General features: G+C 40.7%; 1 protein-coding gene across 30 annotated transcripts in view; it reads left to right on the plus strand.

Annotated features, from left to right (window-relative positions):
- LOC120573639 (adhesion G protein-coupled receptor L3-like) overlaps positions 1–27,108 on the plus strand; it is a 224,866-nt gene that overhangs the window by 124,702 nt on the left and 73,056 nt on the right. For 15 of the 30 annotated variants that reach the window (XM_039823490.1, XM_039823508.1, XM_039823510.1 and 12 more), the window contains 2 exons: positions 13,528–13,542; positions 16,199–17,008. In XM_039823490.1, coding sequence (XP_039679424.1) covers positions 13,528–13,542; positions 16,199–17,008 — 825 coding nt within the window. The remainder of the gene's footprint in view (positions 1–13,527; positions 13,543–16,198; positions 17,009–27,108) is intronic. The other 15 variants (XM_039823517.1, XM_039823519.1, XM_039823496.1 and 12 more) reach the window with 3 other exon arrangements.

Raw genomic sequence — 27,108 nt, forward strand, 5'->3', positions numbered from 1 at the left:
TTGGGCAGGGAAGGGAAAGATCAGCATGGGGTGACAGGATGAACACACAGAGAGGAAGTCCAGGTGAAGCCAGAGGAAGTGGCATGGACATTGCCATATGACCTTAGGTATTGTGTTATAATGGCCTTTAAAGTGGAACATCAAAGTCACAGCAAATATGTCTGCCAAAATTTCTGACTGGCGTTCTAAAGTAATGATTTCAAACTGGAAATATTTGGTCATTTATCTGTGTGGTTAGCTACTGGGTTCAAGCGGACTCTAATGATTCAAATTCAAATCAAAACCATCTTTTTTAACATTTGATGTCCTTACATGGCTTCCCCTCAGTAGTCTTCCTTTCAGGAGCTTTCATGTTGTGAAGTAAAAAACATTTCTACCTGTGATCCAGAGCTGGCAGATTGCTCTTTTATACCTGACATTTTATCTCAACCACCCAGTGTCAGCGTCCTTCCGAGGTGTCCATGTAGAACACTGACCCAACTACAGCTTCTGCAATAGACAGCAGCACAAATTGAATCAGGCCTCTAGTTTTCAGTGCCACTCTGAGTTCAGTGCGCTTTGCTTAGAGTGCTAAATATGGACTCAATTTGTCCAAACAATTCTTTTCTGCACAAAGAATATGGACTTGTCTTTCCTATTACTCAGATTTTCAAGCTAGCATGCCATTGTCTTAACATCTTGTCCCAAAAGGTTTTACCTATAGAAGCCAACATTGTATTTTTTTACCCAGCATAGTGAGGGAATATGTTCATGGTACCTGGTTGCATGGCTTCTGTCTTTGCCAATCCCACTGGAGTTTAGTCAAATCCATTTGACACAAAGCATTCCCAATTAGTTGATTTCTTTGACTACCCACCTTCCACCACTACAGGGTGACACAGGAGTGAAACATTTTTATTCTCCATTGCCCGATTCTAAATAATTTCTACCCGATCACAAACGGTTCCCAGACCCGACATCTTGATGTGGGCCTGGCTTGTCAGGCTAGCTTCTGGCAGCTTTGTTCCTGTAACATCGGGGCCGCCTAGGAGTGCACTAGGGAGGGAAATGGGAGCACTGTGGATTGTGCCCAGAACCATCGTAGGATACAACATTCTGCTGGCAACGCATAAACATTGCAGAAGTCATGTAGGCGTTTATTTGTATATTGAGTGGGGAAGCAAAGTAATCACAAACGGTCACTAGAGACGGATTTTGAGACACATTTTATTGCAGCTTGTGAATGTTATTCATCCGTGACAGCCCAGTGGATTCACTCTCTTCTTACCTCCCAAATATAGAAGCAGCCTGGAATGAGTCACATGTAGAGGCAGTTCTTTTTATTTTCATGTCTGGCTTAAATTTGTACTACCTTGCATAATCAGTCATGAACCTCGAGATCAATGGATATCTCACGTTGAAATCTCCAAAAAAAAGAAACTAAAGCTAAACCAATTTGCTTGTCAATTGGACAAATAATCAGGTATGTCAATTGGCAAAGGGGTATGGCAGCTCAATTGTGGATGGGCTTTTAACACAAGTCTCTTTCCCAAGTTCCTGAGACAGACTGACAGATTTGAGGGTCTAATATGAGAAGCAGCCACCCATGACGCCAACTCTCCTTCAGTGGTGGAGTCTTGACTCTGTATTCCACTGACAAGCTCTCAGTCCTAATATTCTCCCTCACTCCCACTAACATATTGTCCTTTAAGTGCTCTCACTGCTTTTCTTTCCCCCTATATCCCTTTATTTGCTCCCTCTGTTCCCTCAACAGCCCCTCCTCTCTTCTTTACCACCTTCCCTGACAGCTTTTATCTATATTCTGCTTGTGGAGCTTCTTTTCTTTTAGGATAAATTACCGCTCTCTTCTCCATATCTTTATAAGCCGGCGAGATTGTACAATGAGATCCACCGTTAATAATGGCAGAGGAGTGTGCTAAATCGATTGACGCATGCCGCAGATACAATATTGATTTTATTAATTTGCGATTTGATTCGCTCCATCAACTATAATGGGGTAATTTTTTTTTTTTTTTTTTACAATTATTACTAAGAGTGCCGAGGTCCGCCTGTGCTGTGTGACAGTGTCAGAGCACAAGGCAATCCATCATATTTTCATTTAAGCTGAATAATTATTTGATATGAGCTGTGTGTGTTGTGTGGGTAAATAACACTGAAAGAAATGTAGAAGATGGGAAAAAAACAATTGACACATGATAATATTGGATTAAAAACAAAGTACTTAATACATACAACTGAATCGAATTTGCTTGTATCAAGTCATAATAGAGCCATGTGAACATCCGGGTACACTCACTTTTCATCTGCCAGAGGTCTATGTCGTCTTTGTACTAGTGCAGTTTGTGCATGCTCCCCCATGCACTTTACAGATTAGTAAGGCTACCCTCAGGCAGAAGTGATGTGCTGTCCCTTTATGATGACTCATAAACATGACTCTGCTCCAATAGCTAACATCTGTCTCCGCCCCGCCCTCTCACCTTGACTTTCCATGGTTCAGCGGAGAGGTGCCCGTCTATTCTCTTAGTGCCTTATTAAAACCTTTCTCACCCTCTTTCTCCGTCTTCCTCTCCATGTAACTTTCACTTTAACAGCTCCTCCCAAAGGTTGAGCTCATAGGCGGTCAACACAACTGTGTCTCGCCACTGCCTACCCAGTGTTCTTCCTCAGCAGTAACGACCCCTGTGTGGCCCCCTCAAATTCTCAGAATTGTCATGCATTCAAACCTGCGTTGCCATGCGGTGTCGTTGAAAGAGTCTTTCTGTTGTTGACAGCTTGCTGTTACCTTTCTTGTCCTTCTCCCGAGCATCAGCCATCTCCCTCTAGTAATTAGATGTACCTTTCTGCGTAGTTTCCATGGCAAATTGACTGATTTGGTCCAGGCGAGTGGTCAAACCCCTCGTCCCAAAAAAATTAGGAGATAATTACCCGTCCTTTCAGAGAAACACTTTTGTTCAGTTCACTTTTCAAAATTGACACTTCGGTGTGTGTGTGTGTGTGTGTGGCAGATGAGGTGGAGGGAAAGTGAAAGACGAGAGTGGAAGAACAAAGGAAGAAAACCTGCTGGCGGTCTGTTGCTATACATAAGCCACTAGTTCCCCCCACTGTTTGCAGCTAATAAGGACAATGTAAAATCCTGTCTGGCACAGCATGATCCAGCTCAGCCCTGTCAGATATTGCTCACACTTTGGTAGCTAAGCCAGGACATATAATCATGAAATCAATTCTCCGATTTGAACCGGAGCGGTGTAATCTTGAGCTCATACCTCATAGAAACTTGCCATGTAATTTGTTGAGTTTTTTTTATTTCCAACTTACCTAATTGTTTTTTTAATTTGTTTTGCTAATAATAACACACCTAACAGGTTCAGGGGGCCCTCATTGAATAATGGAGGAGATTGTTTTGGCATGTTTTACTCAACACCTGCTCCCAATCTCTGTCCTTCTGTGTTGGCAGGTGAAACCATGAAATTGATGCTGTACACATGGCTATCACTTACAGTGCGGCTTGGGCAGATTGTGGTGTGATTACAGGGCCCATTATGCAGTGGTCACACCTAAGGTAAACACCACCTGTGTGACCAGGATGGGACTTCATGGCTGTAGCATGGACACTGCAATTGGGTAATGCGTATCGTCAGGGTTACTCATTGTTTTAGTGTCTCTACACCAGTAAGGATTTTGGACTATTAATAATAATCATGCCCAAGCTGATGTTCAAATGTAGCTCACACTCATGCCCCGTCCACACGTACCAAAACGATCTTTTTTTTACCCGTCTTCCCTGGATTCGTTTCAAGAAAAGTTGCGTCCAAACGAATCCACTTGTAAATGACTCAACACGCTACTTCATATGCCAGGCCTATAGGCGGCGCTGTTTCTGCTACAGAAATTCACCAAAAACGGAGAAGAAGAGCATAGTCACTTCCACTTCCCATCATAACATGACTAGATTATAACGTTCTCTTAATACATCCGTGGACTATAATACCTTTCACCACTGCTCATTTTATAAAGGCTGCCGCAAGAAAACGTGTCTTTGTTTACATTGTATAATGTGCTGTTGGATTGCTTTTTATTTTGCATGATTGCAGCGCGCTAGTAGCGTGCTAAGGTTAGCGCGCTAACGTTAGCTAGCTCTAACATCGGCAGTCAAACAAACATCAATGATCCATGAATGATGTCTTTTTAATAATCTATACGTTTTTCTTGCAGTAGCCTTTCTATGATAAGCTGTGGTAAAAGTTACTATAATCCGTTCAAGGAGTTTATAAGCAGACAGATTAGCTAGCTAGTTGATAAATTGTCTACTTCCACTTTATAAACAGATAGCCATAGCAGCTAACGTTAACGTTACTTCGCTGCTGGAGCGGTCAGCTACTTTAGCGATGTTTAACGTTAGCTACATAACGTTAGCAAAATATCTTGTGTAGAATCCAGAGGGAAGGGTCAGGGAGAAGAGACACAGTATTTACAGTGCCTTGCGAAAGTATTCGGCCCCCTTGAACGTTTCGACCTTTTGCCACATTTCAGGCCTCAAACATAAAGATATAAAACTGTAATTTTTTGTGAAGAATCAACAACAAGTGGGTCCCAATTATGAAGTGGAACGAAATTCATTGGCTATTTCAAACTTTTTTAACAAATAAAAAACTGAAAAAGTGGGCGTGCAAAATTATTCAGCCCCTTTTACTTTCAGTGCAGTAAACTCTCTCCAGAAGTTCAGTGAGGATCTCTGAATGATCCAATGTTGACCTAAATGACTAATGATGATAAATAGAATCCAGCTGTGTGTAATCAAGTCTCCGTATAAATGCACCTGCTCTGTGATAGTCTCAGAGGTCCGTGTAAAGCGCAGAGAGCATCATGAAGAACAAGGAACACACCAGGCAGGTCCGAGATACTGTTGTGGAGAAGTTTAAAGCCGGATTTGGATACAAAAAGATTTCCCAAGCTTTAAACATCCCAAGGAGCACTGTGCAAGCGATAATATTGAAATGGAAGGAGTATCAGACCACTACAAATCTACGAAGACCCGGGCCGCCTCTAAACTTTCAGCTCATACAATGAGAAGACTGATCAGAGATGCAGCCAAGAGGCCCATGATCACTCTGGATGAACTGCAGAGATCTACAGCTGAGGTGGGAGACTCTGTCCATAGGACAACAATCAGTCGTATACTGCACAAATCTGGCCTTTATGGAAGAGTGGCAAGAAGAAAGCCATTTCTTAAAAATATCCATAAAAAGTGTCGTTTAAAGTTTGCCAAAAGCCACCTGGGAGACACACCAAACATGTGGAAGAAGGTGCTGTGGTCAGATGAAACCAAAATCGAACTTTTTGGCAACAATGCAAAACGTTATGTTTGGCGTAAAAGCAACACAGCTCATCACCCTGAACACACCATCCCCACTGTCAAACATGGTGGTGGCAGCATCATGGTTTGGGCCTGCTTTTCTTCAGCAGGGACAGGGAAGATGGTTAAAATTGATGGGAAGATGGATGGAGCCAAATACAGGACCGTTCTGGAAGAAAACCTGATGGAGTCTGCAAAAGACCTGAGACTGGGACGGAGATTTGTCTTCCAACAAGACAATGATCCAAAACATAAAGCAAAATCTACAATGGAATGGTTCACAAATAAACATATCCAGGTGTTAGAATGGCCAAGTCAAAGTCCAGACCTGAATCCAATCGAGAATCTGTGGAAAGAACTGAAAACTGCTGTTCACAAACGCTCTCCATCCAACCTCACTGAGCTCGAGCTGTTTTGCAAGGAGGAATGGGCAAAAATGTCAGTCTCTCGATGTGCAAAACTGATAGAGACATACCCCAAGCGACTTACAGCTGTAATCGCAGCAAAAGGTGGCGCTACAAAGTATTAACTTAAGGGGGCTGAATAATTTTGCATGTCATTCAGTTTATTTTTATTTGTTTAAAAGGTTTGAAATATCCAATAAATTTCGTTCCACTTCATGATTGTGTCCCACTTGTTGTTGATTCTTCACAAAAAATTACAGTTTTATATCTTTATGTTTGAGGCCTGAAATGTGGCAAAAGGTCGAAAAGTTCAAGGGGGCCGAATACTTTCGCAAGGCACTGTAGATGAAGTGAGCTGGTTTGACCATGGAGATGGGACATGCTCGCTTAGCTTCAACACAGTTGTGTGCGTCAGCGGCCGTGGGAGAGGGTGTAAAAGAGGGGTGTGGCGATGACATCATCGATACGGATCCGTATTCACCATCCATACGAAGCCAAACGAGAGCCGTTTTCTGATTTTTTCACCCTGAGACCAGGTTTCAAAAAAGTGCGTTTTCAGGCAGTGCGTTTGCAGGATTCGTCTGGACGGTCGGCCCAAACGATGCAAAACATGTGCGTTTGCACAAAAAAACGTTTCCGTGTGGATGGCCCCTCAGTATTCAGACGTCATCAGCAGTCTACCTTCCAAGCACCCAGCCTCTCTTTGCCTTGGATAATCTTGCAGCAATTTTAAGCTTCTGCAGGAGAATGTTGATGCTATCAGTAAATCTACTAAGCAGATTGTATAGAAGTTCAGTGGCTTTTTGCCCTTGAGCTTTCCAATCCACGTTCATCAGGTACTAGCGTGGGAGTCAACAGCCTGCCAGCAGATACATCACACAACCACACCCTCCTCACGCCCCACTGAAATGCCAGTGAGCATTAGTTTTCTTGTTCAGACAGTTTTTTTTTCTTCTCCCCACCTGAGCGACCAGCTCCACTTCTTCCCATGTGTGAAGGGGGCCTGTAATGCCATCACATCACTCAGTGACAGCTGAACACTCCCCAACTCAGACAGCAAGCTCCGGTGACTGACTTTCTGTCACATATTTCACACACAGATTCACGTTGATGTCGTGGCTTGACGCAACACATTACTTTTGAACAGAAACGGAAACAGTATTTTTATAGGGATTTACCCTCTACAGTTTGTAGTCCAACTGAAATTACAGTTAATTGCCATTTTTTGCAGTCACAAATAATGTAAACATAATTTAAAAAATTTGTTTGTTTTTTTTATTATTGAAAGGAAGAAAAAAAAAGCTCCTGGGAGTTGGAGATATAGCCGAAATGTTCTTTTTCATCAGGCGCAGTCAGTGTCTGTGCTTGATTGACAGTTTAGCTAGTAGGCTCATTTGCTGCAGGGATACAGAGAGACAAAGTATACAACTGTAGCTTATAAGCCAATGACAGACAGTGTTTGTCAGCAGTGATATTGAAGAATAGACCTCACCAGAATCTAACTGTCTGATCTTCAGAGCTTTGCAAGTTTTAAAGAAGTTAAATATGCTAATGTTACACCTGTCTAGTTCATTGGCTATCTACGCTGAAAAGTGACTTCGGCAGTGCAGTTTCTGCAGTGGTGCAAGACAAGACATGTATGTTTCTAGATAAGAATGGGGCATTAGCTGGAGAGCTAATGTGGGTTGTTGCCGTCCAGAGTCTGAGGCCCTTGTCGTCTTGTGGAGCAGGTTGCTGGCCGGCCAACTGTGATTAAAGCATGATATTACTTCTCAATGCAAACAATTTTAAAATAAAATGATTTGATCGACTACAGCATTAGAAGAATACACGGACAGGGATGCAATTACGAAACCAAATCTATGAAATATAAATTTCTAATAACTGATTTTGTTTCTCAAATGGGAACCGACCCAGCACATGCAATTTACAGAGCAGACATGTATGCTGGAGCAGAAAAACATCAGTTAAAAATAAATAAATAAGATCATATTCTCATTATGCGTTACTATAAAAAGTAAATATTACTTAATACAATATTAGATTTTTTGCCAAGCCCAGCCCTGTTTACTATTATCACATGGAAATGTAAGCCTCCCTGAATTAATAATATATAGTAATAAATACCAAACTATCTACTACTACATGATTTTTACATTTTCATAAAAAAACAAATATGGCAGTTTCGGAGGCTGGATTAACAACCGTCCTCCAGGGAAAAAAATAACAAATCTTTTCCCAGTTGAAAGGCGAGATAATTGCACAGAGAGGCTGTGATTACCAATGTGGATAAATGGTGGTGTGAAAGGGGTGAATCTGGACATGTGGAAACTGTTTTTCCCCACTAATAGCTGAATAAGGTGGTGTAATCTATCAGGCTCTTGTTTTGTTCCAGATGCTTTGCTCAATATACCATTTTTCACGGATAGACAAAAATGTACACACTCAAACATATTGGAATAAATGCTCTTGCATGCTGAACAAGCTTCTGTAAATGTCCATGAACACTACCATTTATATAACACAAGCAGAGCTTTCATCTCAGTGTTTCCTCCAACAGCTACCCACACACACAAACACAGACATACTCAGGCACACATGTCTGAAAGAGTTGCTGGGGTGCCAAGTGTCGAGGATATAGCACTAATTAGAGATTGGTCTCTTCGGGGGGTCTCTCCTTTTAATGATCACCATACTAATCAAAGCCCTTTTTCCATTTCCTTGATTTTTTCTTTCTTTCTTTCTTTTGTCTTTGTTCACTTGTGGTCCACCATGTCCAGCCACACACCCGACTAAACACCCTCTTGCTTTTCTCCCCCACAATTCCCCCCATCCCTCTGTTCTCTTCCATTATTTCAAGGTCCTTGAAAATCAAGACATATTTCAGGAGCTGCAATTATGTTATTTCTGCTCAAGTCGTCGCTCTGTTCCACACAAATGTATTTAATTTTGTTTTGCCTAGGCTGCACTTGTCTTTTCTCCTTCTGTTGGTCGGTCCCATGTGGGTAGCAGGTTGGATGAGCGCCAAGTCCTTGCACCTGTCCCTCATAGAGAGACAAACACACATGTATGCACACAGACAGAGGAACAAGCGCGCGCACACACACACACACACAGCATTCTGCATTGTCAAGGTTATAAGATAGCATAGCAGCTTCCCAGTAGGAGGGAGAGAGAAAGTGATGGAGACAGAAAGGAGACACTAGGGAGGAGATTGAATAAGTACGAGAAAGGAGCACAAAGAGAGCAGACAAGTGGTTGAAAGAAAAAGAGGGCTGTTGAGAAATGGAACCTGTAATGATGGTGTGGGAGCACCGAGCGAGGGAAATGATAGGAAAAAAAATGAGGGAGATGAGAGAGAATACAGCGAAAGAGAGATGGTAGCCTGCGTGTCCTCCCCCATCCTTAGGCACATGCTATTCAAAGCCCCGTAATTTGTGACATTAATTAAAAAGCTGATGGGATGGAGTTAAGGGGTTTGCACGGGCTTTCTCCTTAGTTGAGAGAGAGAGAGAGAGAGAGAGGGAATAAAAAAAAGTGAAGGAAATATTGCAAAAAATATTGCAGCCATTCCACCATGAATCTCTATTAGCGGCTAATGATACCATTCTGATACCTCTCAACCATTAGTGTGAAATCGGGAAGCGTTAATTATTCAAATGAAAATCCATACAGCTGCCGCTCACATGACAGGGTCGGGGCTTTCAGTCGCTCAGGGTCCCCATTGTTAGCTGCTCAGCGTGTGTCTTAAGCAGAAAGTAGACTACAATAAGTATGCAGAGCGACTTCTCAGGTGAAAATTACATTTGAAATTATGCATTTTCTGAACAAATGCAGTATGGATTACATTATGCACTGGTAATATAATTGAATTCTATAGGGTATGGCTGATCAGCAGGGTGCTTCTGCATTGTCTGCCTATACTATCACTGCCAAAGCATTATTATAATGATAATTTAATAAGCTTGACAAAATATATAATTTTAAAGGGAAGCCATAATGTTGGTTGGTTGTTCAATTTATTAAATTTGGTTACAGCTTGACCAATTAGGTACGCTGCAGCAGCGGCAGCCATGTTGCCTTTTCCAGCTCAATGTGTTTGGCAGCCTAAACCATACAGCATCCAGACTGTTAGAAGCTTCATGCACACGGTGAGCTACTCTTTTGCCCAAACATGTTGCCAGAATTTGCCCCAACCTGGCCAAGCAATGCATTCACTTAAATGATGGCCTGGTAGAACATGTATCTGATTGACTGTTTCCATAATGGTCATAAACACAAACTGACCCCAAAAAATTAAAATAATATTGGTTATATAACACATCATTGAAAATGACCTACTCATTTGTAAGCATAGGCTGTTTCTAGATCTGTGTAGGCAGCGGTTTTCTATCCCTGGACTAATCTCAAGATATATCTCATATGAAAAAATAAAGTGAGGAAGTCAGTAGCACTGAGATATCTTAGAGCCTGGCACTTAACCCCAAACTGCTTCTCAGTGGCTGAAAGATAAGAGTGCTCGCACTGGGCTGCTTCCAGGTGTGCCTATGTGCAACTGTGTGAAGCAGGCTGTTGGTGAAAAGAGCATTGGTCCCTGGCAAATGTATCTATCTATTTGTCTGTCTGTCCGAAATGTTGTTTTCCATGGCCCAAGGGGCTTACACAAAAGTATACACTAATACAAAAAAAGCAACATAGACAAAAAATAAGCAAATAACCGTAAAACAGTGACAATAACTTAACTTTTTCAATTTGCAAGCCCAGGAGATCTGTACATTTATTCTTTTCTCATTTCCAATGATGACATTTCTTCCTTCTGGTTTGCTTTGGCATCCAAGGAATTACAACTGGTCATTTCTTTTCCTCTAGAAAAATGTGCCAGACCGTTGTGGTTCTCGATGAGACATCCAACTGTCCTGCCCATTGCAAAAGCAGGATGATGAGATATTTTCGTATGCCAATTCATCCATCAAATTGGTACAATTAAACCCTGACCCGGGTACAGTCCCCAGACTCATCATAATTATTTTTTTTCTAAATTGCGCAATTAAATATCTGTGTTTAAGTAATTTGATGGCCACTCAATACTCATCATCTCTTTTTCCAATAATTAGCTCATTACCCAATTCAGTATTTTAAAGTTGATTTCATTAGCGCACAGTGTGTTGGAGTGCGGCGTGATTACCATTAACATCATCATCACACAATTCAGTCGAGTTTCTCTTAATTGTATTACTGTATACCTTCAAATGATCTCTAAATGAGCCGACCATAGGTACAAATCTTTTGTTTTTGCCCTCAGCCATTATGAAAACAGATGTAGTATAGCAGAAGGAACCAGAGGGACATGCCAGACTGTGTATATAACCTATTATATGATGTGTCCTTAAATCTCAGGACTTTATCAAGTGTTTTGGAACAGAAGTGCAGATATAGGATCATTTATAATGTAGAGCCTGCCTATGAATGAGGTGCTCAATGGCCTGTTTTGTGTTATGGAAGAGGATGTAAACTTCTCATAGAGTTAAAGGTATCTCCTAAAGGACCCTTATTTTTTTTATTTGTATTTGTGTGCATATTTTAAATAGTTTGAGTCTTCTTAAACATCAGAGCAGACAAAGAGAAGGTAGAAACGAGGATGAGAGAGAGAGAGAGAGAGAGAGAGAGAGAGAGAGAGGAGAGAGAGAGAGAGAGAGCTAAGTGCTTTTTAGTGACTCAATGACAGCCGTGACCAAAATCGCATTAAGGTCACAATGGGGGTGGTGGGGTGGAGTAAAGAAGCTTCTCAAAATGAATCAATTCTTCGTTTCACTCAGCTTTTCCTGTTGCTCCACTTGTATCCGTGACGCGGTTAAGGTGGATGTCCAAGGCTCGTATCCCAGGTATATCTCAGCCTATACTGTATTTGCAGTGAAAAACGAGTGGACGTGACATGGAACAAATTGGTTCGAGTGAGCCGAGGGGTGACCTTGCTGCACCCAGCAGCCTTTTCTGGTCAAGCGACGGGGCCACATCCTGTACAGTAGCCTCGGGAGTGAAGTATTTCCTTGTCGGGGATTTCATCCAAATCCTTTACTCCCTTCTCACACCGTCTCCCCCTGGCCATTGCATCATATACCACCTCTCACATCCCCACCGTTAATGCCTTTTTCTATAGATCATTACCCTCCTCTTCCCTCGCCACTGTTAGCGATCGCTCAATCAGAAATGCCGGGCGCCCCGTGGCCCCTGTTATGTGCCCGGGGCCCATGGGAGGTGAGGAGGCTTCAATCGGGGACGTTTGACAATTTACTTTGACTTGATCGATGGGGTCCACGTATAGTTCCGAGTTATTGGCAAATTTGAGTTGCCAGTAATAGTGATTCAGATGTAGCCCGGAGCTATTGTTGCCTGGCCACTGTATGGACTTATCGTGTTTCAATGACAGCTGGAGTGTTTGCTGTTGATGAGGTGTCGTGCTGTGCCAGCGTACAATTTTATGATCTGACAAACACACACGACTTGTTGAAAGTCGCTCCCCTCCCCGTTATTTTCCTCTCTTTTTTGCTCTTTCCCTCACCCGACACAGGTCCACCCTACTCGCTGCTTTTCATTGCCTCACCGCCTTGCATTAATATTGTTCTCCTCTAATAACTTTCCCATCTTTCAAACTCAACCCCACCCGCCCCTACCCACTGACCTCCATACCTCACTCTGTTGCACTCTCCATTTGGAGGAGAGGACTCTTGTAAGCCCTGGTAACAGAGGTTAATCCTCTCTTATTAGAACCGGGATTACTGGAGGGGAAGGGACAGGACCAGCAAAATGCCATGACTGACATAAAAAAGCTGTTTTTTAACAGCCTTTCAGTATAGTTGTTGAGCCGTAGAATCAAAACAGATTTTGCTTTTCACTTTCACCTGCAACCATTCACATTTAATAAATAGGTCATACATAAAAAAAATATGTTCTTGCCTGTAATCACTGCATGTGCATACTGTATTTTACAGCTGGTGAACATAGTGCAGCGTTTATCAGCTAAAGAGACAGATATTTGCCCATAGGAATTGGTAGAAACCAAAACCGAGTGATAAGGAGATTTAACATTGTAACATTTGTCAGGTGGTCACAACTTCAAATTAATGCCAGTTTGCTGGATATGTAAACATGCAACAGTTTGCTAACATGTTAGCCATACCAGCTGGTTCCACTGAACCCGAATGGACAAACAAAAGCAATGAATGCAGGTCTCAGTCCAGACAAAGGACATTTAAAATCATTTTCATCACTGACAATATACTTATACTGATAACATACTTTAGATACCTTCATCAGTCTGTTTAGGTCATACATGACAGAATTATCAGTGGAAGACTACAACTGTGTTTAGTGTGAAATGTATGTGATGGACTATTTTCTCGCAGTTGGACCTAAACTTGTCAGCTTGTTAGTAAGTGGCCACATGGTTGAATTATTTTATCGTTGCAGAAAAAAGTCATGCACACAGCCATCACACACATCCATCACACCCATCAAAAGAAGAAACATCTTGTACAATTTAATTCCTGATTAATCTGTCTTTTTTCCTACAGGCTCATGGGTGATGCAGTATTTTTTTCTCCTTCCTAAAAGATATGGTTGAATGTTTTGTGTGTCTATTCTACTAACCCCATGCTCTTCTGTACTGTATCGTTGTGTGCATGTGACAAAATTAAGACCTTTCCCAGTTATCACATCATTAATATGTTCTTTCTTTTTTTCTTTCTCTCTTCCCTTCATGCCTAAAAATAGAAGTGGAACAAAAAGGTAACTAAATGCCAACAACTTTTCTTCTTCACCTGCATTTTCATTCGGGCATAAATAGGCTTGCATTTTTTCTAATTTTCTATTTGGTGACGGGGTGCTAAAGCAAATCTCTGACATTTGTAGGTTTGTGGTCATTGTATGGTTTATTGGTGAGGTTGAACATGTCATTCATGGGGGAAATACATATTATCAGGGAAACGGGTGTTAGAAAAAATGTATTATCCTGAATATTCACTGGACCTTCATTCCTTGTTCATCACATGCATCACAGATTGACGTTGCCACATATATCAGACCATTCTTTAGGGTAAGATCATTACAGGCCTGCTCTCCAGTAAAATCCCATAACCCTGGGATGTTTTTATTCCCTGTAATAACTGAAGATTATTCCAGCTCTGCTTTATCAGCTGCATAATATTAAAGGAGATGGCTATACAGGGTGATCAATAGTTTGTCCAATAAGCTGTCAGCATTTTTGATTATAGCTCTAACATGATGATGGCTATAACCTTCAGGGACTCACCAGTCAATACTGGAGACAGATCAAAGCTGTCATATTCTTTACTTTATCAGCAGTGCATGTTGCTGCAGAACATATGCTAAATCTTCAACGTGTGCCCCAGGAGCATTGTGTTTGTAGCGTTGTACCTTTCTACATGAGCTGGAAGCACGTCCTTTGTCAGGCGTTAACTACAAAGCTGGATTTAAGTCAAAGATGGTAATGGAATCATTAAACAAGACTCAAGAGTTGTGCTTTAATAGCTACGCAATAAATTTGAAGTTTCAAAGTAGTCATTAATTAATGACGTATCACTGAAATCTGTGGCAAAGAGAATGAGCAATGAAGCTAATGTCTGTGTCAGTTTTTGTGAAATTCCCCATGAAAGCCATGATTGCTTTTGTATCACTTCTCTAATCTTTCATTCACTCTTCCATGTTTGTGCTTACATCCTTAAAAAGCATATTTTACAGAGCCCAGCGTGCTGTCAGTATAAAGCTTACCTAGTCTGACCTTGTACCCCAGCACATCTCGTCTTTTTCAACCCTAGAAACAGCCCTCTTAGCATTTAGTGGAGCATCCGCTGAGATGTGTGCCAAGGCGCTATGTCAACGGGACGCAACTCGACACATTTTTCACCTGCAGGTAGACAACATGTTTAATCTTAAGAGATTACAAGGGAAAGAAGGCTCTGTTTTCGCTGTCTCTTTCTCCTCCTGCTCGGAGCGCGCAGCTTTTACCTCTCGACGGATCTGCAGCGAGAACCTGTCAGCGCTGTGTCAGGCTCCTGGCCCATAACAGTGAAAGGAACCTTCACCCACACATTGCTTTTATATGTGAAGTACTGTGGGCCCAACCCTGTGGAAAAAAGAAAAACTGTACTGTCTAAATTCTTTATTGTTTCTATCAGACGTACACTTTGGATAGTATTTCTTTTTGTTCTTTAAACAAAAGCTATTTTGTTAAATACTTCTCATCTATGTTTTGGTGAGTATAGTAATAATATACATATGTTTATTAATATACATATTTTATTTCATGTTGTTATTCTTTGTCCTTTTGTTGTAACTTCAAGATAAAAATTTTAATTTAAATGTTTAACCTACTCGGGATGTACAGTCACTATAATCCTGAATTCAGATGTCATCGTTTTAGAAAGACAGAAAACAATAATTGCCTCAGTCCAAGATAATCCATAACAGACTGAAATTAGCTTTCGCACTATTGACCTGCTCCAGCTGTATTGCCTTGACCAGGCTTTATCAGATTGGAGTACAAACCAGTTCACATATAATTAGTTTACTGTGTGTGTGGTGTTGTAAATCATGCCGCAGACTAAAAATGTAATGTGGGTAAAATAATAGACAGGCAATCATTATATAGATGATGTAATTACTGTATTTTTGTCTTTTGTTTTCTTGCGGCCTCAGACAATAATTACAGTGTGGCTATTTATCATAATCTTTTTAACTTTTTGTCTGTTTAATACTATTTATTAAGATTGCCACCAGGGTGTTTTAACCTTTTTTCCAAATGTAATTATATATAATTTAGTAGATAGGTCCCGAGAAGCCCCTTTGTAAAGGGAAAGAAACTAAAATGGTAACGTGTGTAAGTGTGGGTGAGTCAGTCTGTGGTAGGTTTTAACCGCACCTTCTGACTTTTCTGGTCTACATTAAGTCAGAAGAGATAACCCTCACTTAATCTATTCGCCCCTCCCTACAAGTATGTCTCTTCAGTGATACTGTAAACTAATTGCCTTCAGGCTCAGAGACTAACTGAATTAGAAGCATCATACAGTATACAAAAATTGTAAACTGCATTAAGTAATTGAAACCAGACCATGGTGGCCGAGTTTGTAAATTTCCCTGTTTAATTTTAATTTCCATGCATGGTACATTCCAAAAACTCGGAGTAATCCAACAAATTACATGACTAATTACATTCTTTGTCTTGACAGTCAGTAATCTTTTCTGCATTTAATCTCTGATCATCCCAACACTGATGAAGATGGTGTGACTCAATATCTTGGTCTTCACAGTGAAGAAGATTAAGCTGCAGATTTTGACTTCAGTGTAGTAACATCCAGTTGCTGTTTAATTCATTGTGGTATAATACCTGCCAATGTAACTCTGTACTTGTCTTTCCCCTATTTTGGCTCCTCAGTATTCCTGTGCCCAGGGCTTCTACGCAGGGTGTACCAGAGCGAGCACCTCTTTGAATCAGACCACCAGTCAGGAGCCTGGTGCAAAGACCCTCTCCAAGCCTCCGATAAGATTTACTACATGCCCTGGACACCCTACCGCACCGACACATTGACTGAATATTCCTCCAAAGAAGACTTCATCGCCGGAAGGCCAACAACAACTTACAAGCTCCCACATCGTGTTGACGGAACAGGCTTCGTGGTCTATGACGGGGCACTCTTCTTCAACAAGGAGCGCACACGCAACATTGTCAAGTTTGACCTGCGGACTCGTATCAAGAGCGGCGAGGCCATCATTGCCAACGCCAACTACCATGACACGTCTCCATACCGCTGGGGAGGGAAGTCAGACATTGACTTGGCTGTTGACGAAAATGGCCTTTGGGTGATTTATGCCACTGAGCAGAACAATGGGCGGATTGTCATCAGCCAGCTCAATCCCTACACGTTACGTGTTGAGGGGACCTGGGACACAGCTTATGACAAGCGCTCAGCATCCAACGCCTTCATGATCTGTGGAATCCTGTATGTGGTAAAGTCAGTGTATGAGGACGATGATAATGAGGCAACAGGAAACAAGATTGACTACATCTACAACACAGAGCTAAGTAAAGATGGCTTTCTGGACATCGCTTTCCCCAACTCCTATCAGTACATCGCTGCAGTGGATTACAATCCCAGGGACAACCTGCTGTACGTTTGGAACAATTACCATGTTGTGAAGTACTCTCTAGACTTTGGAGCGTTGGACAACAGACTCGGTAAGACCAACTTATTTTTTTGTTTCGTTCTCATAATATTCATACATGTTACTTGTTTTCGGTTTCAGTACTTGGGTCAATGCAATTCAGCATTTCAGTGCAAAGGGTTATGACTACAGAACGTTGTTTTTTTCACTATAAACTAGATAGATGACAACGGAAAATCACATTCAGATCGCTGTCTTTTCATAAATAGGATAAAGACATTGGTCCGTCTAGCCATCCTAATATTTAGTTCAGAGGAAGGTATTCTAAAAAGAAATACTGGCAACATCGTCATGAAAGTTGAAATGGATTTGAATGTCTGATTTCCTAGTAGGCCTACATCTGGTGATTTACTGACCTTTCCTCAACATCAACTATCTTTCCACTTGACCACAACAAATGCTATCAAAATGTAACTGGCAAATTACCAGTTTACTATGCAATCTCCACTTCCCAGGGGCTGAATCTGGACACTCCATAAGCTTTTCGCTGGCACCACTATCAGGCCAAAGTCCCTTAAAAATCCCAATAGACTCATAGGATTATGAAGATAATCTACAGGTAGATTGCTATAAAGTTTGCCTGACACAGACTCACAAAAGAATAAATACTTTAGCCTATAATAACTAATTTAATTTACTTACACACCAAGAACAAACTAAATTGATTATCAAAATTATTATCATCATGTTTGTTCCGCTCCACACTTTTGTATTGTGGGATGCAAAGGTTGCAAAAGTTGGCTTGGCAAGCTTTTACACTTTAAGTCATTTTTTAAGTATTTTGGTCAAGTAAAACAACATGATAGAATATATATATACATGTATATATCTGATATATAATGTATTTTATCAATTCTCATTTTATGATGGTGATGAGAAATAGTTCTCATTCACAAAAATAATGCTAACTAAATAATTGAAGTCTATGACACATTGGGTGTTTAACACTGTAAGTGTTTCACATTTTGTGTTTCAGCCTCAAGCTAAATTTTTGACTGACACTAGCTGTTACCTTTGCAAAGGAACAAGCGACTGTTCACATTACACTTCCAAAAACTCTTTTGAAAAGTCTAATTTCTCCCCTCCATTGTTCTTTTTATAAATTGATGAAAGCACGAAACAGTAAAAAAAGAACCTGTTTCGGCACACCATGGTAATTCTTTGCGCTATATCATCAACAGCTCTAGTCAAAAATGTCACAACTTATTTGACTGTGAACAACCTACCTCGGCTTTCTCCTCTGGAGCTTTCTCTACCTGCTGCTTGCCAGTTTCATTTATTTTACTTCGCTGGCTGCTACTCAACCCCTATTCTTTTTTTATATTCTGAGACCTGCATCAACACATGCAATAATATATTCATTCATTCTGTGACCATTCTTACAGTGTTTGGTTTTAATGATACATGGCTAGCTAAACCGTAATATCATTTGTTGTAGTTAAGGAGAGTGAAATGGGGTTGTTATGTGCTTTCTGTATTAAATGATTATCCATCACTAACAGTGATACACAAAGACCACATGCACTTGCATGTACTCACACACACACACACACACACACACACACACACACACACACACACACACACACACACACAAACACACACACACTCATATGCAAATGATAAATTCTCAGTACTAGACTTCCCAGGGAGATGTTGAGTTGTGTGTTTGGCTGCTTATGTGCAGAATAGGCTGCCCTCCAAAGAGGCTGCTGCATGAATACAGATAGTAAAAAGTTGCATTAAGTGGATGGATGGAGTCAAAGAACAAATATAAATGTCAGATAAACAAACTGATAAGAAATGAAAGAATGATTGTATGGACTGTAAACCATTTAATTTGATCAACTCTCAGACCAAATACAGAAAAAGAGGATGCAGACTTATTCTGGTCAAAGCAAGTGCTTTTAGCTGTGCACGTTTTCCACACAATTGTCTCATGAGGAGCCTAATTGTGAGATTGTAGGATAGATACCACAAAATTGGTAAAATCTGCATTACTGTGCACACCACTTCACCACACACAAATTAGTCTGTATTTGCTGCTGAATCATAATGTTTGAACTGCAGGGAGAATGCACATAGATCAAATAGCTAAATGTGATCGAGGAAAGGTGGAAATAGCGGTGACAGAAACTTGCAGCAACGATGGCTGCTGTGAAAGAACCACAGATTTGTGGAAGATGTCTTTACCAAGAATAAAAGCTGAAAAAACACAAGCAAAGTTATTCAATTCATAAAGGAAACATAAATGCTTGAGGCCAGCACACTATGTAGAGTCTAAAGCCGATGTACTTACCTTTTTCTGCAAACAAGAGAAATTAAATTTGATCATCATGCCTGTTGACACTCCCAGAAAGCTCAGTTCCACCTCCATGAGCATGCATGACCTAGAATACCAGTAGATTATGGTATATGGGCAAGAGAGAAATGGCCAGTCCACAGCTTGGGCTCGCTACCGTATGCCCAGCCACATGGGCCAGGGCCTAGCACCTGCTACAGGGCAGTAGGCAGGGAGGGACAGGGTAATGATATCTGGAATTGCATAAAAAAGCAGTATCTGGACTTCTAAATATCCTATTGTCTCTAATTAGTTATGATTTTGATGCATTTTTATCTCTTTCAGGAAAGGATATTTTAGTTTCCCCTCAGCCTTTTGGTGGAAAGTAGATGAAAGTTCTTTACCTCACCAAAAACAAACCCTATATGAATAAATTCAAATGTAATTCATGGCAAGAAACCTATTTTTCCTGCATTTAGAATACTCCCCACAATACTCCTGTGCTAATTTACTGTGCAGTTGCTGAAGTCTCTTCAACAGGCTGCAATATTTTTGCCCAAACAGGCTGTTTTCAAGGACAGATGATCTATGCCCAAGAGTGCTTCCATGACAACTCCATTGGTTATTAAATTCACTGAACTGGTGATAAAAAAATCTCCTGCACTGACTGCTCTTAGCAGGCAGATACAAAAGCTCTCTTTTAGCATTAATCCACTTTGCTATATTCAAGAACAACTGGGAAATTGCTCTACGATCTTCTTTTAAAAACATAAGACAAAGATACAGCACATACAATACCTGAATAGCCAGTAGACCAAAAAAGTCAATGTCCTATAAGTAAAAGGTAATTTTGCAAGCTCATTTGCGAAGGCCACAGTGGCCTCTCCAGAGGTTGCCGGTCTTCTGAATGTTGTGGCAAATCATTGTCTCCTGACTATTCATGACCAAGGTCTCCAGATTTAGAGTGTTCTCACCTCTCCCATCATTCTGTGGTTCCGCTCAATCATCCCCTCCACTGAGGACAAATTGTAGGTTTTTGTACACGGAGGCTTGCAAACACCTCTGAATGGAAAAGTTGCAAGAATCAGTGTCAAGATAGCAAGTAGTAAAATTGCCACTGACCAGGCAATCAACCTTGAAAAAATGCTTCCATCAAAACCACAACGTCACCAACTTTTTACTGAGAGCATGTCACTGCTCAATAAACCATCCATCCATTCTCTTAACCGCTTATTTCTGTTCAGTGTAACGGGTCAACACTCCTTCAGACTCAACCAAAGCATATGGACTATGTTATGCATTATAATGCTGCTGTACATGCTCTGTTTCGTAGCATTTGTGTTGCCCTCTCAGATTAAGATTGCATTTCTCAGTGCTGATTGCCAGTTTACTCAAAAATGATAGTATTAGTAACTAATCCAAATAAGAATCTTGTGCTTGGGGTGAATTGGACTAGCTACATGCAGTATTGTTTCCTTTAACTTGCCTGGAGACATTACTCCTGGCCTCACCTTTACCAGAATAACCTCTGAGCTGTCTGCCACAGTGAGCATGAGGCACTGGCTGCACTGACTCCACGGGACTGCAAAGACGAGGGCAGCCACATGAAAAAAATTACCCTCAGTCTCACTCAATTGCTGCTGCAGCACTAACAAAACCCATGCTGCTTATGCTACATCATATTTGCGTTAACTTAGATGCAGTTTTTTTAGGTTCAATCCCACATTATTGTTCGCTATAGACTTCTTACAGACTTTACAATACTGTCCAATGCTGTTTATGTACAATATTTCTGATTTCACTGATTCCTTTCATTCAAATGAACATATTCAGATTCTAGTGTGTTTTCTATTAGTCTGCTCATTATTTAGTATCTGTGAGATGTTTCCATCATCTCACATTTCAGTGAGACAACGTCTGAGTGATTCTTTTGTTGGCTCATGATTGGTGCATAGGATGCGGCACAGTTGGTGTCATTGATACATTCACCGTCTGGCAGTCCTGTAATTTTGCCACATGTTGCCATCTGGCCAGGGCATGGTGCCAGCCCTGCTAGCCTGCAGGGAGCCTGCAGACTTGGTCCCCCGATCTTCATGCCGAAACAGCTGATGTTTTGGACGCTCAGGCCAGTCTTTGCTCTATTTGGAAGTGCCTGACACATGCTAAATTGATTAAGACTGTCTAAGCGGTAAATGCAGGCTGGCAGTGTCTAGTGGAGATAATCTAAGTGTGACTCAGTGTGCTCTTAAAGGCACAAACTGTTGTCCTTTGGGTTCCATTGAGTATGCACAAGCCTTCCAGTACCTGTCATGCTGCTTCTTGATGGATACATTTTGACATGTTATGATATAGATACACCCTGCCGTTGTCATATGTCGTCACAGAACCTTCTTGTTCTTGATTACAAAGCTTTCAGAAATATCTTGCTTAGAAATTCCAATAAATCTTGATGCTGCTATTCCACCAAAAAAAAAAAAAGTTGTTTTGCATGCTGCATGAAGCCCTTTTTGATGTTGAGGCTAAGAAATGTAGGCTACATGCCTTTTTGCAGGCTGTGCATTTATCACATGCCTGCTGCACCTCTTGCAGAGGGCAGTTTTCTTCGAGGGAAAGTGCAAGGTTTGGGATTATAATTTAGGATGATTTTTTTTTTAACACACAAACACATGCACAAATGCACTATCTTCTTGCAAACCCTTTAATGTTAAAACACAATGGGGCTCTGTTAGTAATGCAGCGTTCGATTTCTAAGCATGGAAACAGGGAATGCTTCAGAGCCTCTTTGAATCTTTCAAAGCCATTTTCCCTCATGTAAGAATAAATTTAATATATTGTAAAATCTAATCATTGTTACCATATCAGCGAATGTGTGTTGTGCTGTTCATAGTATGCTTCTGTTTTATTTCCGATGTGAATTTTGAATGAAACCTTTGTCAATTTGAGTGGGGGAGCTCATGTTTCAAGTGGTTCAGTATGTGGCATCTCCGTTTGTTCCCCATTATATATCACATGATTTTGTCTGGTGTCTCTCCTGACTGGCCATCCATCATGGGCCTTGGCGGCCCTACCTGGATCCAGAAAGCATACACAGATCACCTGTGTAGTGAGAGGGGTGGCAGGCAATTCCTCAATTAAGGCCAACACCCTATCCATCTCTTCTGACACGAGATACAGAAATGGGAAAAAACATACTTTTAGTAAAAAATCAAAGAACTTTGTCATGTTTGTGTGTTAGGGGTGGGACAAAATATCGATACAGCAATATATCAATATCCTTCGGCGCCAAATATTGATATTTTAATTAATAAAATAAGACTGTTTAAGGAAAATAACAGATGCTCCAGCCCACTTTAACTCCAAAGTCTGGACCCATAGATGCTCTATAGTTTCTTCATCTTAATTAACAGACTGAAAAACTTGTGCTGCAGAATTGTGCTGTTTTCTAACAGTTTGGACTTGCAGTGTATAAAGAGAAAAAAACTGCACTTAACCTCATAGTTAGACCGATATTGTGATGTATAATTATAGGATTGTGTAGCAATATATAGATTATCGCAGAATTGCTGTATCGTGAGATTATTGGTATCGTAAGCCGTGTATCACATCGTGAGGTACTCTGTGATTCCCACCCCTAGTGTGTGTGTTAGGGATGTCCTCTACTTAAAGTGATGGTTCGGAGTAATTTCACCCTAGGGTCCTTTGCACCATGACCTCGAGCCAAACACCCCCCCAGAAGCTTTTTTCACCTGGGTCTAACATTGGGAGCGTTAGCGTAGAGTAGCGTTATCAGCTGAATAGCTTAGCGCAGGGGCTAATGGACCCACGTTTGTATCTCGTAAATGACCCCACTAATAATGCCCGAAATGATACCAAACTTCTACAGTAGTACAAATAGGTTATGTACTCATAAAACAATGGATTGGAAAGTTTGTAAGTACACCAGAAGTTTATGTAAATAACACTTGCCTGCTGGCTTCTGCTCTCTGCTGTTGTTGTTGCTGCTGTAAGACGAGTGTTTAGGGCCGTCTACAAATTACAACACCGAAAAGAGATGTAACAAAAATATTTTTTACTTGAACTTTTTTTTTAAAGTAAGTGCTGTAGTATAACTAGCAGGAGACAAGTAATAATTGAGGTAAGTTTGGAGACATTACCTTATTTAATCATTAAATTAATAAATATTTTTGTTGTATCTCTTTTCGGTGTAGTAATTTGTAGACGGACCTAAGCACTCGTCTAACTGCAGGTAGCGGCAGCAGCAACAGAGAGTTGAAGAGAGCAGGCAAGTGTTCATAAACTTCTGGTGTAGTTACAAACTTTCCAATCCATCGTTTTATAAGTACATAACCTATATGTACTAATGTAGACGTTTGGTATCATTTCGGGCATTATTAGTGGGGTCATTTACGAGATACAAACGTGGGTCCATTAGCCCCTGCGCTAAGCTATTCAGCTGATAACGCTACTCTACGCTAACTCTCCCAATGTTAGACCCAGGTGAAAAAAGCTTCTGGGGGGGGGGGTGTTTGGCTCGACGTCATGGTGCAAAGGACCCTAGGGTGAAATTACTCCGAACCATCACTTTAAGAAATTAGTCGACTAACACTCATAAGATATTGTTGACTAATTGATTAGTTGATTTAATCGACAGATCTGTAAAACAGAGTTTCTCCACGAACAATTTTGCACAAGCACCATTTTAAAATATTTTAAATGTTTACCAGCGATGTGCTCATCATTTTCTTGGATGTATATTTATTCAGCATTAAAAAGTATAAAAAAATGACTAATCGACTAAAGAAATCTTAGTCGACTAAGACCAAAACGACCAATTTGACTTAGTGTTTGTAGAGCTAAAAAAATTATACAATTCTTGCTTCCTCACAATTTGTTTTCACTTTTTGATTTAAACACACAAGGTGTTTCACCCCAGCTATCCTCCCGTAGCCGATCAGCTCTGTTCTCCTCCACCCTGTTCTTTCTCCACTCTACTCCTGATGTGTGTGTACCGGTTTTCTCTAGGGTGCCAAACATTAGCCACAATAAATTTAACAGGCTTGGTGACACACAAGCTCAAAGTGATTTTAGTTTGGCCAATCAGCCATGTAAATCTGATAGGAGGCCTCCGTAGCATCTTTAACTCTCTTTATCACCAGTGTCATAGTTCCTCTGCACAGCTTTGCCCTATCCATTTGGCTCATGCTACTTTTGGTTGACAGTCTTTTGAAAAGCCTTACTCAAGTTTTTTTTTTTTTCGGCAAATGGTGAGATCTTGGAGGAGAGTGCTTTTCCTCTAAGTGAGTCTGAAATCTCCTCTGCTTATGTGCTCACACTACTCTTTGCTCCTTTTGCTTTCCCTGGTACGTTTGACGATGTTTGGCTTTGTCAGTAACCTGAGAGAAGAAGTTTCAGCTCTAAGAAAAAATTTAATTAATCCAACATTCATCTGTTTACCTTAGAAAATATGTTCCTAAATATAAATTTCTGTGGACTGAGTTTTTAATACAAACCATTTCAGTACTATATGTACTATATTATTAGTGAATGTGTAGATGCACAATGTGCATCAAAAAACAGCAATTGAATGAATTTACTGCCTAATCTGTGTAGTGAACTCACCATACAGTAGCTCACTGTAGTGCATATGCAAGCATGCTTTGCTCACGTCTCCTCCGTCATTTAACTCAAACACTGAGAGTGTCTCTCTGGGCCTGTGTCCATGTGTGCATATATATCAGCCCAGGGCATACGCTTCTCCCAGCGCTCTGTGACCTCCATAGATGCCCTCTCAAGTCCCAAGAAGAGAGCTTCGGAATGAGAAATGAATTGCCAAACAATGCATAGCTCCCATCCATTACTGTTCTCATCATGTCAGATGATATCGAAGCATTACCGGATGTCTGGCTGTATAATTTACCGCACACCACCCCCACTGTCCTCCCCCCACCCACCTCCCCGACATCCCAGTTGAACTCTCTGATGGATTTGTAGGCCTGCCACAAAAGGCTCCATGAAATGACAGGACTTGTATCATTTTATTTGCCAACCATTTTCCTCAGCACACAAGGATACATGTAGCATTTTGGTAGGATCATATGACATTAACATTAGGGAATTGATAAGCTTGGAGCTTAGTGAATTATGCCATAATGAAGCAGGAACTGATTTTGTGAGATTGCTTCAAATAGATGATGTTACTTATTTTTGTGTATGGATGTTTCTCATCATAGACGAAATGTAACGTTATGACGTCAAATTAATGCTGGATAAGCTGATGGCTGAAAATGAAATGTTTTTCTCCAGTTCTCTCTGCTTTTGTCCTGTAAGGTTAGGGTCACATTGGGACACATATTTTAATGTTAGGCTTCAAATATGCTTCACTCTAAAAATACATGTCCCAGCACCCAGAAATCCCATTTTGCAGGCTTTAAACAGGCTAGTAGAAAGTTAATGGCTGACATCGCACTAAGACTGTCCAATATTTTCTACAGTCTGTGAAAGTGCCTACTGAAGATGTAACAATGCATAAAGGTTCAAATACTGAAATTAGGAGGTAATTGGGTTCAGCATGAGTTTGGAAGAGTCACTTTACCGTCTGATGCTAGTTTCATTTTTTACCCCCGAAAGCCCTTTGCACCTCTTTTGATCTTGAGTCTGCAGAATTTTCTCAGAGCTGACAAGTCCGCTCTCAGTGCAGAAATGGCAAGTCATATGAACCGGATTCATTTCATAGTAACATAACAGTTTTTTTGCCCGAAGAGAAGTAGAGCGGGCTTATCTAATTGTGAAAGCCATGAGCCCTGGGATACAAAAAGAGAGGCTAATTAGTTAGAAATGAATGCTTTGAAATTAAGCACAGAGCTCGGTGTGTGGTGGAAACAGACTTCATGCGTTTGGTGAAGGGGATTTTGTGCAATAAAAGCGGAGCGTAAATGATGAGTGGAATTGGTGCATCAATGAGAGGAAGCTGAAGTGCCCACAGACGGGCTCACTAAAGGTTGCCCGTTTAGGTGTAGGAACATTCTTAAGCCCTTAGCTTAACAATCATGAATGTCTAATAGCTGGCTGTTAGTATTAATACATTTTAATCAACTTTGGTATGCCTTCAAAAATGCATTGAGTCTTAAATATACAAAAGATAAATTACTTTGAGGTTTGAGGCTATTTTATTGAATTATATTCTTAAACGGTTACACTTTACTTGAAGGTATCTACGTAAGAGTGACACTGTCATGAACGTGTCATAAACATTATAAACAAGTCATAAACGTTTATGACATAACGCTTCTGTTACTAAGTGTCATTCGGTTTTTGTCATGACAAGTTAGGGTTAGGGATCATGTGTCATGACTTTGTTATGACAATGTTATGTCACTCCTATGTAGATACCTTCAAGTAAAGTGTTACCTCTTAAACTTGTAAATCATTGTGCAATACCTTAACACATCTGATGACTCAATTTTAATTAAAAATATTGCAAAGAGGTAGTACTTGTTATGTAGACATGGGAATAAGAAGTACATAAGAGTAAGAGAAGATTACTCCCATCTTAGTCACATTTCCATGTCTTTGTAGTCAACAGTTTTGTTTTGTAAAGCTCCAAAAATGCTTCAGGCGTTGAAATCTGCCTGTTCGGTTACTCACGAGTCAATCGGGGCATAGCAAAGTCTTGTTCACCGCGTTCACCTCGTTGGTGCTCTTGAGGTTTTTTTTCCTCTCTTCATCCCTTTGGAGAGAATGGGAAAGCTGGCAAAGCAAAACAAAATGCCCTTGTGTTGTCTCCAAGGCGATAATGCCTGCAGACTGTGGCTGCTGTCTGCTGCTGGGCCGGC

The sequence above is a fragment of the Perca fluviatilis genome, chromosome 14 (genome assembly GCF_010015445.1).
Source record: "Perca fluviatilis chromosome 14, GENO_Pfluv_1.0, whole genome shotgun sequence".
Lineage (NCBI taxonomy): Eukaryota > Metazoa > Chordata > Actinopteri > Perciformes > Percidae > Perca > Perca fluviatilis.